General features: G+C 48.4%; 1 protein-coding gene across 1 annotated transcript; it reads right to left on the reverse strand.

Annotated features, from left to right (window-relative positions):
- Positions 1-73: 73 nt before the first annotated feature.
- On the reverse strand, positions 74-3,639 carry RLK4 (receptor-like protein kinase 4). Its single transcript, XM_010277371.3, has one exon. The coding sequence runs from the start codon at positions 3,321-3,323 to the stop codon at positions 594-596; it is 2,730 nt and encodes a 909-aa protein (XP_010275673.1). The 5' UTR covers positions 3,324-3,639; the 3' UTR covers positions 74-593.
- Positions 3,640-14,067: the final 10,428 nt, after the last annotated feature.

Consider the following 14,067-nt stretch of genomic DNA (forward strand, 5'->3'; position numbering starts at 1 on the left):
AGGGATGAAGAGTGAAGATTGGACTCAGAGTAGGGTAACCTTAGCCTGTGGATGATGTACTTCACCCCAAGCATTTTTCAAAAACCACATTCTCATTCACTTAAAATACAGACTACGTATCAAATCATCAACTGACACAGTAATGTGAACCCCCCAAAACCACCAACCCACCACCAAAAAGTATCAGAAAATGCTTTCACATTCAACAATTTAGAGTATAGAGTTCAGACAACCCAGTTGCTGTATTTCTGCTTCACTGTCCCAGTGGAATCCAGAAAAACTGACTCTTACTAAAGACTGGAAGAAAATTCAATGGTTGCATATCAACTAGTAGAGATTGGGTTTCAATTTTCAATTGAACTTGACCCAAGTTGAGACATATACAAGTTAGTAATAATTCCTCCAAGTCACTGCTACTTCAACTTGATGTGTACCACTAGTACTCAGGTTGCCCGAGCAAGACTACAACTGCCATGGTTTCATTTAGCCGCCCCTGACTGGGACAATTTGTTATAAGATACCAAAGGCAAATAAGATAATTTTGTCATTATTAGATATACTGGCAAAGGGGTTGTTAGTATGATAATTTAGGATTAATCCCCAGAGGAGACTGCCATCCTCTCATCAGAATTAGCACCAGCAGTAGATATCCCATGGCCAGTAATGGCAACTCCCCGGAAGGAATCCCCAGATACCAGAGCCTGTAGCAACTTGGGGGGTGGTGGAACAGTGACTTCCACCGTCCCCTCTAGCATTTTCACCACCATACCCATTGTAGGTCGGGCGGCTTCTTCATCCTGAATACACCACACAGCGACCATTGCTGCTCGCTCTGCCTCTACAGGATCATAAGCCCCAGCAAGGCGCTCATCCATCACTCCAGCTACATTGCCCTCAATTATCTGGCGTGCTGCCCATGGAGGAAAGAACCACTTTTCCTCCATTGGCTTCTCCCTACTATCTGATGGTGGTGCCTCCACATTTCGCCGCCCACCTATGATCTCCAGCAATGTCATCCCATAACTGTATACGTCTGCCTTTGCTGTAATGGCAACCCCAGAAATCCACTCCGGTGCAACATACCCCCACGTCCCCCTCATGGTCGTTAGAACCCTGCTGAAATCACGCCCTATGAGCTTGGCCAACCCAAAATCTGACACTTTTGCTGTGAAATCACTATCTAGAAGAATGTTCTCTGGTTTGATATCACAATGTATGATGCAATCCCGGCATTCCTCGTGCAAGTATGCGATACCTCTTGCCGTCCCAACTGCCACCCGGAATCTGACATCCCAACTCAAGTTTTGCGCATCTCGCCGCAGAAACACACTCAATGACCCATTCTGCATATAGTCATAAACCAAGAGTCTGTGAGAATTCTCCGAGCAGAAGCCTCTCAGTCGCACGAGATTGACATGTTGAATGTTCCCAATTGTGCAGACTTCCGCCCGAAATTCCTTCTCACCGCCTCCAGGACGTTCAAGCCGTTTTACAGCCACAAGCGACGAATCGGACAATTCCCCCCTAAAAACCGCCCCAAAACCTCCGTGCCCAAGCTTCTCCGAGAAACCTCGAGTTGCTGCAGAGAGTTCCTTGTAAGAAAATACCTTCAAATTCGTTACAGGGAAAACAGCTTCCTCTTCCTTCTTTTTCCTGATCTTCCTCTTCTGCAGAACTAGTAACATCAAAACCGCGAAACCCAAAACTGCCATCAACCCGCAAACACTGCTAAGCAGAGCAACTGCTCTCCACTTGCCCTTCTTCTTAAATCCTTCACTCCCAACCCTAACATACAAAACTTCTTCTCCGCTGCTATCAGTTGTCAGATTTCGGAGATTCAGCAGATTCCCATATAGATTCTTACACAAATCAGCCTTCATGTTGTGAATGAAACCAAAACACGAACAGTTCTTCAGGCACGACTCTTCGCATGATCGCCGACTGCCAGGAAATGACACACTGACGACATCGTCGAAACTGACGACCCCAACCTCTTGGAAATCATCGTCCTCATCGCACAGGCTCTCATCCTCGCGACGGCAACCGCCCGAAAAATCGCCGGAGTTCCATGCACGGTCATCAAGAGGCCGGAACCCAGAGAGGCAGTCGCAAGGCCTCAATGTCAAGCTATTGCAAACACCCAAGTTCCCACATAGTCCGTAGGCACGGCACCGATTCTCAGGACGAGACCAGAACATATTCCAGTTGTCAGTCTGCGTAGACCATGTGTACTGCTTCAACTGGCCGGAGTAATCGACGGAAAACCGTGTAAGCGGTGGCCGGGAACCGTTTTCCAGCGAGATTTCTGTGTACCCGAAGGACGCCACGGGCGTGAAAGGATTGAGGAAATAGAAGCTGTAGATGTAACGTATCATCATCTCAGGCACATTGGAGAACGTAGACCCGGTCCAAATTCCGGTCGTCCAGTAGGTTTTGCTGCCATTAAAGACGAGTTCGAACTCGCCGTAACCGGGAGATTTTAGCCTGAGAGTGTAATTTCCGGGTGACGGGTCAGATGTGCTCCTCCAAGACGTTATCGCCACACGGGCCGTGATGTTCATTCCCGGAAGCCACGTATCAGCCGGAAAATCGAAACTTTGCCAAACGGCCGTCCCTTCGCGAGATAGAAGAACTAAGTTTCCGGTGTCTAGAAGCATCACCTTCGTGGCCCCTTCTGCATTTTCCGTCTGCCAGACATCACGAGCATCGGAGTCCGTTATCTTCAGCCGGCCGTCCTCAGTCAATCTCATTGTCGCCGAAGTCAGGTTTTTGACTGGTGCCTCCCTGTTTGCAACCCAAACGTAGGTTCGGATGGGTATCGAGGCGTACCACATGCCGATATACCAGTCTGATCCGCCATTGGTGCTGAAAAACCCAAGCTCGAAAGTTCGATTTCTGCTCAAAATGGTCGAATTTCCGGAGACTATTACAGGTTCCATCTCTAACTTGTTGCTCCTGCTGGAGGTAGCAGCCCTTTCATTTGCAAAATCCACGATTTCCCGTAATAAATATCTGTTATGCAATTTGTTTGAGCGACGTCGTCTAGTCTTAAAAGGTTTTGATCCTTTCTCGCAACCATCCACCGAATTAAGCGAAACTTGGGAGCCGCAACAGAACTTGTATAATCCTCCATCTTTGCAGAGAACTGTACGTTTCACCGACCCGGAGACAATCTCATCCTTATCCTTGGTTTGAAGTAGCGTTGAATTATCAGACAATCCGACTAAAGAACTTGATGATGCGACCTGGTTCGCCATTAAGACACAGAGAAGAGCGGCAATAAACACGTTGGTAGAAACGATTGTCAGCGACATCTGAGCCATTTTCAGCCGTTCTTCTTAGCTCGGCGCAGAGCATTTTTTGTTGCCAACAACCACCATAGATTCAGAAATGGGAGGAGACTATTAAATGAACTAATGATGCAAAAAAGGGTAAAAGATTCAAAGAAGAAAAGATGAGAGAGGGCGATGATGGGGAATCAGTGAGGAGCATTCGGTGTAAATTTCTGAATCGTTTGTGGGGTTAGAAGTTATCAACAAAAAGAAAATGGATTTAACAGATAGAGAAAAGAGCAAATCATTAGATTATTGTAATATTATAGAGAAGGTTAGGAGAGGAGTCAGGACGGGCGACAAAGTTATAAGGTATATTCTAGGGGGGGGGGGGTATTAACGCATTTTGTGAAGAGGAGGAGAGGACAGGACAGGAAATCAACCCTCGTGACCCAATCATATCTGACACCCAAATTTCAATAAAGAAGAAAATAGAGAAAGGGCCCACCGTCCGTCCACTTCGTCATTCTGCTTTCAAACTTGTAGGACCCACTTGCTGGAAAGTGGAGAGTGAGGAGTGACTAGTCAGTCAGTAGTCAGGGCTGATGAGATCAGGTCTCAGGTCCTCCTCTTCCTCTTCCCCTTCCCCCCATCGTGAACTGGCACGGAAGCCCCATATGTCGTGAGGCTGGCCCTCCATCTGGAATATCATATCGGAGATCCGCTAGACATGTGGCGATCCGTAAAACACTAGATAAAAGCTCATATGCGCATTTAGGCTGTGTTTGGTCAGAAGGAAAACGTAAGAAAACCTATTACATTACATACGGCCTTACGGAACATTGGATGTTGTTACTGCGTGTAGCGTGTAGACCACAGAAACAGAATAGATATTTGTAACGTTTTTTTCTCAAGGATAATAAAGTTGCTTAATTTGGACATTTGGAGCATGTAGGACCCATTATACCCCTAATTTAGGGGTTGGATGCTGAAGAAGAATGTATTATGGATAGGCCCGATACGTCGGTAGAGATACATCGGGCGAATCGATATTTTTTTTTTATTTATTTTGGAAATCAGTTCAGAGGGCCGATTTAGGACTCTTCCACCCCCTGAACCAGTAAGACCCCGGATACATCCACTATAGGGGCGTATCGAAAGAGTCCTAGAATATGTATATGTATGCTCGTTGTGAGAGATTGAGACTTATGAATCCCCAATTTGCTTTGCTTGCTTTGAAGCTCAAAAGAAGTAACGATTTGCCACTAGGAGCTTTGAGCCAAATAAGATTGGCCAGAGAATTTTACTAAGGCTGTGTTTGGTTGCAATGCAAATAAATTTGCATTGATGCAAAACCATGGCAATGCAAATGATATGAGTGTAAATTCTGACTATTTTTGTTTTAAATTTTAGCTTATTTTGTTTGATTGCAGAACAAATGAAGTAAATTAAGATATAAAGCAGAATAAAATAAAATCCAAAACAAAATTAAACAATAAATTGCATTTTTTTACATTTGCATTCCCATTCTTTTGTATTAGTGCAATAAATTTGCATTGCAATCAAACACAGCCTTAATATGATCGTGTCTGATGCTACTCAATCCTAGGTGGTGCATAAATTGAGGAGAGCAACCAGATAGTCCTTACTGGCAGGGTGGGGCTGAGCTAGAAGGACGAGGCCGCACTTCAAGACCTGTGATCAAGGAAACAGAAGTCAGAGGTCCGAGGAGTTATCCCTGGGTAAGGATTCCGACGCTCAAGTCAGTAGAACGTGATGGATGGTCAGGCCGAGCTATAGGGATGTTGGTCCGAGCTAATTAGTAGTATGGGTGTTAGAAGTTGGGGATCCCTTACCTCGAGCATGGAGTACCTTTTTATAGCAGAAGATCAGTGTCCTTGTCAGATTGAGCTTCTGGGGTTATCGGGATGAGGTTAGCCGCCGAGGTATTTAGGATAGAGTCTCATTCCCTAGCGGAGTTGTCTCTCCTTCTCTGTAGTTGTGCTCATCCATATGATGTGTAGTTGACATGGCTGGAAGGATAAGATGGGGGGCCACAGTAATAGCATAGCTCGGCTGAGCTAGGCCGATGTGGTCGAGCTATGCTGACGTGGCCGAGCTATGCTAATGTGGCCAAGCTAGGATGACGTGGCAGGGCGATAGCTGGTCGGCCAGGTGTCTCGTAAGGCCAGCTCAGCCATGACCCGAACACCACTCCCCCAGTTCTGAACTCGAGGAATGAAGTAGTTCAATTCGTTCTTCAGCTAAAGAACTTCAAATTGATGTCTGGATGGGCGTCTGGCCCCTTTGGTGTTCCTCAACGCCTATCGCAATCTTGAGAACCGGGAAATATGGAAAATGGCTGAGGAATCTTCCCATTGTCGGCTACAAAACTCTAAGAGCTCTAACTTCGGAATCTGAACACCACTCCCCTAGTTCTGCCGCTGAGGATGGGGAGTGCTTGGCCCAAAATGTTGCTCGGTTGTGTAGCTCAGCAGGGAGTCGAGGTGTTGAACTAAACTTCCAAGTTCGTCTTAGTGGAGCCGAGGAATGGCTCTGATTCTAAGTGGAAGTTGAGCTTTTATGTCGTGGTGATGCTCGGCCATGGTGTGCTGAGCTTTGGAGTTGGGTCAATATTTTGGAGTTGAGGTTGTTGTAATGCTTGGCTATGATGTGTCGAGCTTCCAAAGTCAGGGCTTAGCTCGGTTGTATGCCGAGGAAAGGCCTTTTGTTGACGGTCAAAGGCCGAGCTCCGAAATCGAGGTTGTGATGCTCGACCATGGGGCGTCGAGCTGCAGAGACAGGTTCCTTTGGGGTTGCCGGGCTGTGGGACCGAGATTGTTGCGATGCTCAGCTATGACTTGCCGAGCTCCGAAGTTGCATGGTACCGAGTACTGCCCATTCTTCTTGTTGCTCGACGAGGTGTTGTCATTGTTGCTCGACGCTTTATTTTTATTCCTCGGCTTCAAGTTCGGTAAGATGTCTTCCTCATCTTCCCATTCTTCTTCCGCTTCTAGATCTTCTGGTTCTAGTGAGTCTGATTACGAGTCCGAGGTTGGGGTTTTTGAGGATGCCAAGGTTGAGGGGGCCGAGGTTGAGGAGGCCGAGGTCGGTCACTCTAGCGTAGAAGTTGAGCTCCGCTGCAGGTTGGTAGCCAGTTTGGCACCACACCCTGTGTGTTGGGCCTCGAGGATATGGCTTGGATCCGAGCTATGTAACATCCCCGAGGATTTCCGAATGAGGAGCCCACAGCCCGGTGAAATGGCAACCGATGCTCAGCCCAGTGAACTTTATGTGTATGAGAACAGTTTGGAGGCTAAGCTGAGGTTTCCTCTGAACGAAGGGGTTGCCGAGGTACTTGCATGGTACCGAGTACTGTCGGTGCAACTGATGTCGAACTCCTTTATGTTTTTGGTCAGCCTTTTGTCCTACTGCGCCGTTCGTGATATTGAGTTGACCCTAGGTATGGTGAGCTTCCTTCTTCAACTCAAACCTCATCAACAAGGCTATTACTATTTCTCGATTAGGAAGGACATCAAAGTGCTGGTCGGGGCTCCTTCCTCTGTGAAGCATTGGAATGAAACATTTTCTTTGTCCACTACCCTGGGGGTCTCCCCTTCTCGGTCGTGCTACAATAGCCAAGAATGAGAGTGCCCCAGCCTCAATGGCCGGCGCTTACTTGGGAGGAAAGGTCGGCTCTGAGCATGATCCACAAGATAGACGTAACTGTGTATACATGCTCGAAGATGTTGATGCTTGGCGGGTTGATGCACAAGGTGGCTAGTCTGTCCTTTTCGTTGGTTTGTCTTCTTGTACTTTCTTTACATCCTTGTTCTCATATTCACAGTTGCACTTCCGTAATGCAGGTGTAGAGATGGCTAGTGAAGAGGAGATCTACGCCAGATGGAGGAGAATTGCTAGAGGCAGAGCTGGGCTGGCGCGGTACCACAGGTCCATGTTGAGGTAGTTCCTCCCCCATGGTCTTCCAAGAGGGCGCCTCACCGGTAGAAGAGAGCTCGGCGACGGGGGAACGATGATGAGGACATGGTGGTCGTGGAACCCAAGGAAGCTCGTCCGATAGCTTTCCCTATGCAGGTCAAGGTGGGTAGCAGCAGCTCAGACATCCATGTGCCGTGCTGGACGGTTCATAGTCGGGACGAGCTAGAGACTCCTGGAGTTCCCGAGCAGCTACTCTGTGAGATGATGACAGCCTACATCACTAAAGAGGCCGAGAATTCTAGGAGCAGCACATTAGAGTGCTTGCTCATCTGGGTTGCGGCTTAAGTAAGTTCACACTTAAGTATCTCTGTTGTTTTGAGTGTGTTTCCTCGTGCTAACACTGCTTTTGGTGTCCGCAGAACGCATGCTCGGCCGTGGCTGTAGTTAACCACCTTCGAGAGTTGTGGCGGTGGTATGAGAAGGAACATTCTGAGTACCTGCAGTTGAAAGTGCAACTAGCTGAGCTTCAGGCAGCTGGGAAGCGAACTGCTGAACTGGAAAAGGAGGTGGCTAAGCAAGTAGAGTTGGTTTGCAGTTTAAAGAACAAGATCACTGAACTGAAGGCGGAGAGGGAATGGCTGAAGCAGGATGCCGCCGAGGAGGCAATGGCGCGGTACAAGACCTCAGTGGAGATTCAATAGGATATGGATCAATATGCTTCAACTTCCTATGAAATAGGCTTCAATGTCTTCCAACGGAGAGCGTTGTGCCACTGTCCCGAGCTAGTCACTATTGCACAGACTTGGGAGGCCTACGACATTGAAACGCCCCCGGCCTCGGATGAGCTTGTTGGCGAGGAAGGCGGAGGCGGTGATGACGAAGGTGGAGATGATGAGGCCACCAACTTTCCTTCCACAGATTGAGCTGCTGCAGGTCTCTTCATTTTCTTTTTGTTGATCTTGTAATGCCTTGGCATGCCAAGCTTTCACCCAATGTACTGGAAATTTTTAACTTAATGAAATTTTTTTTATTTTGAACTTGTGTGCAACTTGTTATACTTTTAACTTAATAATAATTTTTTTGTTTCCTCAGCCTTGCCTTGGCCAACCTCCGACTAGTGAAGTGGAAGTGCATTCCAAGCTCTCGTCTTTGGGATGCTCAGTTTTCAGTCTCGGGAGCTTTTGGATCCCTTCGAGGGCTAGCCGTTGCTCGACTAGCTTTGACCGACTTTGGTTGGTAGACGAGCAGAGTTTGGTTGACCGTCCTTAGGCCCCAGGGGTGGGGGTGTTCTCTGCTTTAGGCTCAGGCCGTTCATAGGTCAGCTGAGTCAGGTAGGTCGGTGATGCGCTGCCGAGCTATGCGTTGTGGGCTCAGGCCTTTTGGAGGTCAACTAAGTCAGGTAAGTCGACAATGCGCTACCGAGCTATGCGTTGTGGGCTCAAGCCGTTCGGAGGTCAGCTAAGTCAGGTAGGTCGGCGATGCGCTGCCGAGCTATGCGTTGTGGGCTCAGGCCTTTTGGAGGTCAGCTAAGTCAGGTAAGTCGACAATGCGCTACCGAGCTATGCATTGTGGGCTCAAGCCGTTCGGAGGTCAGCTAAGTCAGGTAGGTCGGAGATGCGCTGTCGAGCTATGCGTTGTGGGCTTAGGCCGTTCGGCGTAGCATGATCGTGTAGCGTGTATTCTATGTGCGGTGTGCGCAGATGTGGTGCATTGTGCGCTCAGTGTTTTGCTTGAACAAGGTGCTCTTTATTACTACTGAATTATTGATAGTACATCCGAAGGTTTCCTGTGTTCCAACTCCTCAATATTGGCTGGCCATCCAAGTCTTCGAGCCTGTAGGTGCCCGGGCCAAGAACCTTGGTGACTTTATACGGCCCTTCCCAGTTCGATCCGAACGTGGGCACTATGACTTTGTAGAGGACGAGGTCGCCTGTCTTGAACTCACGTCCTCTGACTTTAGTGTTGTAGTACTTCGCCATCCTCTACTGTTGTCCTACCATCCTGACATATGCTCGGTCTCGGGCTTCCTCGATCAAGTCTAACTCTACACGGAGGTCCTCGTCGTTCTGGTCTCCATCGAAGAGCTCGGTCCGGAGGGTTGGAGAGCCAATCTTTGCAGGAACCATAGCTTCGGCTCCGTAGGTCAGGCTAAAGGGTGTCTCACCGATGGCTGTCCACGGAGTAGTCATGTATGCCCAGAGTATGCTCGGCAGTTCGTCGGCCCACCTCTCCTTGGCTTGGTCTAGCCGAGTCTTCAAGTTGTGCAATAAGGTTCAGTTGGTCACCTCGGTCTGCCCATTGCTCTGGGTTCGGTGTACAGCCGTGGTCCGATGGTCGATCTTTAGGTCGGAGTAGAGGGCTTCGAACTTTCAATCGGTGAACTGTGTCCCGTTATCTGTGATGAGGATGCGCGGAATGCCGAATCGGCAGACAATACTTTGCTAGAAAAAGTCTCAGGCATTATGCGCAGTAATGTGTGCTAGAGATTCGACTTCCACCCATTTGGTGAAGTAATCCACTGCCACCAAGAGGAACTTTTTCTAAGCAACCATAGTAGGGAAGGGGCCAAGGATGTCCATCCCCCATTGTGCGAATGGCCATGGGCTGGTGATTGGCTTCAGGGGGACTACAGGCTGGTGGTGGAAATTGGAGTGTCGCTGACAACTGTCGCATCTTCGAACTAACTGAACTGCATCTTACTTCATCATCGGCCAGAAATAACCTTGCCGGAGTGCCTTGTGTGCCATTGTGCGTGCGCCAGGATGGTCTCCACAAATACCCTCGTGGATCTCCCTGAGGATGTAGTCTACCTCGAATGGGGAGAGGCATTTCAGGTAAGGGAGAGTATGTGAGTGGCGGTAGAGCTGACCCTAGATAATCAATACCGGGCTAATCTATGGTGGAGTTTCTTTGCTTCTGGAAGTGTGCCTTCGCAGAGGTACTGTTCTATGGGGTCTATCTAGGATGGGTCGTGCTATATCGGGAGGATGAGGAGAGTTGTCTGCGTGATGCTCGGCTGGGCCAGAGTGTCCAACCGTGTTGTTTTGCTGAGGTCGGGTCTCGGAGAGTTGGCTAACTTGGATAGCGCATCGGCTCTTATGTTCTCGACTCGAGTAATCTGCTAGATGTCGAAGTGCTCAAGTCGGTGGATGAGCTCCTACACCTTCTATAGGTAACTTGCCATTGTGGGCATTCTCATCTCAAATTGTCTGTGGATCTAGTTTACCACTAGCTGAGAATCACTAAAGGCTTCTACTCTTCGAGCTCCTAGGTCTAGGGCGAGGTGTAGCCCAACAATCAAAGCCTCATACTCAACTTCGTTGTTGGACGCTTTAAACTCGAACCTGAGGGCATGCTCTAACATCGTGTCATCCGGGCCAAGGAGAATGAGACCAGCTCCGCTGCCTTGCGGATTGGATGAGCCATCCACGTGCAGGGTCCATATTTGCGGTTGTGGGGCAGGATCATCAGTGGTGAATGTGCATTCGGAAATGAAGTCAACTAGGGACTGAGCTTTGATCGTGGGTCAGGGTGCATATTCGATGTCAAACTCACTCAACTCCACGCTCCATTTGATCAGGCGGCCAGATGCTTCTGGCCTTTGGAGGATTTGCTTGAGTGGCTAGTCGGTGAGCACTCGAATGTTGTGGGTCTGAAAGTATGGTCTGAGCATTCTGGCCGAGGTGACCAGAGCTAGAGCCATTTTCTCCAAGTTGGAGTATCGAGTTTCCATGCCACCAAGGACTTTGCTAGTGTAGTAAATTGGCCTTTATACCCGGTCTTCCTCCTTGATTAGTACTGAACTGACGACCTCATCTCCGGCCGAGAGGTAGAGCAATAGCTCATCCCCTGGGCTCGGCTTGGTGAGGAGAGGCGGCAAGCTCAGGTATTGCTTCAGTTCTTGAAAGGACCGTTCACATTCCTTGGTCCATTGAAAGTCCTTCGGTCGTTTGAGGGCTTTGAAGAAGGGCAGACACTGGTCCATAGATTTGGACATGAACCTGTTAAGGGCGGCTATTCTACCGGTGAGCCGTTGTACATCTTTATGGGTTCGGGACAATTGCATGTCGAGGATGGCCTGTATCTTTTCTGGATTTGCCAGGAATTTACTCGAGACAACCCCGAAAGCACATTTGGTCAGGTTCAACTTCATCTTATACTTCCTGAGGGTATGAAAGACTTCCTTTAGGTCGGCAAGGTGCTGCTCGGCCTTCTTGCTCTTCACTAACATGTCGTCAACGTACGCCTCTACGTTTCGAACAAGCTGATCTTTGAACACCTCATTCATCAGTCGTTGGTAAGTGGCGTCAGCGTTCTTGAGGCCAAAGGGCATGACCTTGTAGCAATACAAATTGCAGTCGATGATAAAGGCTATTTTCTCCTGGTCATCGGGATTAGGGCTGTTCATAAGAAGGCCCAACCCGACCAACCCGGGCCGACCCAACCCGAACTGAACCGACTTAGTAATTAGTAGTTAGTTCCTACTTCCTATTTAGTAGCTACAACCTACTTAGTTCCTACTTAACTAAGTTGTCTCTATCCTAATTACAACCTAGCTTAATTTCTAGTCTTCTAGTTAGGAATAACATTAATGGCAAGTATTGTAAGACAACTAAACAAGGATTTTTTTTTTGGAAAAGTTTAAAGAAAAGAATCAAAAGATCCTAGTTTCTATGGTCTTTTACACCAAATAGGCAACAAATTACAATTAGAATTAGGTGTCCTTTTTTACTTAGATTAGAAGGTTTCTTGAAATATACAAATTTTAGTCTTCTTTCTTTAATACAGTTTGACTTTCTATTTTCTTGATAACTTCTATTCTAAGTTTCTAACTTGATCCGCCCCCATTATTGCAATTGAGTTTCTGTCAAGCATGGTTGAACTTAGAGCCGAAACCAACCCAAACCGATCCAACCCGACTTAAACCGACCAGGTCGGTTTTGCTTAACACTGGGTCGGTTTCGGTTTCAAATTCAGGTAACCCGACCAAGTAGGGTCGGTTGGAAAAACCTTAGTAAACCAACCCAACCCAACCCGTGAGCAGCCCTAATCGGAATGCATTCGGATCTGATTGTACCCTGAGAAGGCGTCCATAAAGCTCAGGAGTTCATGGCCCGTCATTGCATCGATCTTTGGTAGAGGAAAGTTGTCTTTGGGGCAGGCCTTGTTTAGGTTGGTGAAGTCGATGCATATCCTCCACTTCCCATTGGCTTTTTTCACCATTATGACATTGGCCAGTCAACCGAGGTACTTGACCTCCCGAATGAAGCCAGCGTCGAGTAGATTTTGTACTTCGTCTGCAATCACCTGCCACCGTTCTATTGCGAAACTCCTCTTCCTCTGCTTGATAGGTTGGTAGCGAGGGTCAGCGTTCAAACGGTGTGTGATGACTTCGGGGTCGATCCCCGACATATCTGCCGCCGACCAAGCAAATACATCAGCGTGGTCTCTCAGTAGTTGTACAAGCTCTTCCCGGAGGTGGTCATTTAAGAGAGAGCCGACCTGGACTGTCCTCTCGGGGTCTTCTTTGCTAAGCGGAACCTGGATGAGGTCTTCGATAGGTTGGCCGCGCTGTGTCCTCACCTCATCTCGAAAGTCATAAGCTTTTGTCATTAGTGTTTCTGCAGCCGGTCGTGGTTCTTGGTAGGAGAGCAGGTAGCACTACCGCGCAGTTCTTTGATCTCCACGTGCTACTCCTATGCCATATTCGGTGGGGAACTTCATAGCGAAATGGAATGTGGAGACTGTAGCTTGCAGAGCATTAAGGGTCGGCTTACCAAGGATGGCATTGTAGGAAGAGGGGCAATGAACCACAGTGAAGTCCACCATGGTTGTTGCAGTAATGTCACCGTCTCCGACCAGTAGGGGAAGAGTTACTTTCCCAGTGGGCAGAAGGGACTCCCCTGAGAAGCCAATTAGGGGAGTGTTGACGAGGGTGAGGCGCTCTTTGTCGATGCCAAGCTTTTTAAATGCATCCTCGAAGAGTACATCGGCGGAGCTACCTGCATCAACCAGGATCCGTCTTATCTCGAGGTTGGCCACCTTGGCTGTAATTACCAAGGCGTCATCATGCGTCGGTAAATGTGATGGTCTGGCCACGCTTCTTCTTGTGCCCCCGGTTGTCAATTTCACACAGTCGCACATACTTCTTGTGCCCTGAGCTACTCTCCCCTCCTGCAACGATTCCACCTGATATGACGTGGATCACACCAGTAGAGGGAGCTTGGGGCGGTGGTTGAGGATCCTCTATGCATTGTTCTTCCTGTGTCGGCTTCTCGCTCTTGATGAACCCATCGAGGTATCCGCACCTGATTAGGTCTTCAATGTGGTTGCGCATGTCGAAGCAGTTCTCTGTGTCGTGGCCATGATCTCTATGGAACTCGCAATGCTTGTCATGATTCCTCTTGTTGCTTTGCGTTTTCATCTTCTCGAGCCAACAAACGTAGTTACGGTCACGGATTTGCATCAAGACTTTATACAACGACATATTGAGCGGTGTGAAGTTCTAATAGGTTGGCGGGGGTGTCCGTGGTCCGTGGTCGGGTGGGCGATCTTGCCTCTTATGGTTCCGATATGATCTTTCTAACTTTCGCTCCTCAATATCTCTCCTTCTTTTGTCGGGCCTCTCTTCCTCATCTCGTAGTTGTGTTTGCGCTTCTTCTGCGTTGATATCCTTCTATGCATGGCTCATCACCACAACTAGGGTTTGCGGGGGTTTCTTGGAGATGGAAAAGTTGAATGGGGATGGGTGGAGGTCGTGCTGGATAGCGGTGACAACCACAAATTGGTTCAGGTTCCTAACCTATAGTGCTTCCTTGTTGAATATGGCCAGGTAGTCCCTGAGGGACTCGTTTTT

The sequence above is a fragment of the Nelumbo nucifera genome, chromosome 6, assembly GCF_055504915.1.
Source record: "Nelumbo nucifera cultivar China Antique chromosome 6, China Antique-T2T, whole genome shotgun sequence".
In the NCBI taxonomy this organism is placed as follows: Eukaryota; Viridiplantae; Streptophyta; class Magnoliopsida; order Proteales; family Nelumbonaceae; genus Nelumbo; species Nelumbo nucifera.

Coding starts and splice junctions, on each gene's coding strand:
- RLK4 (XM_010277371.3), bottom strand. CDS start 3,323: ATGGCTCAGATGTCGCTGACAATCGTTTCTACCAACGTGTTTATTGCC.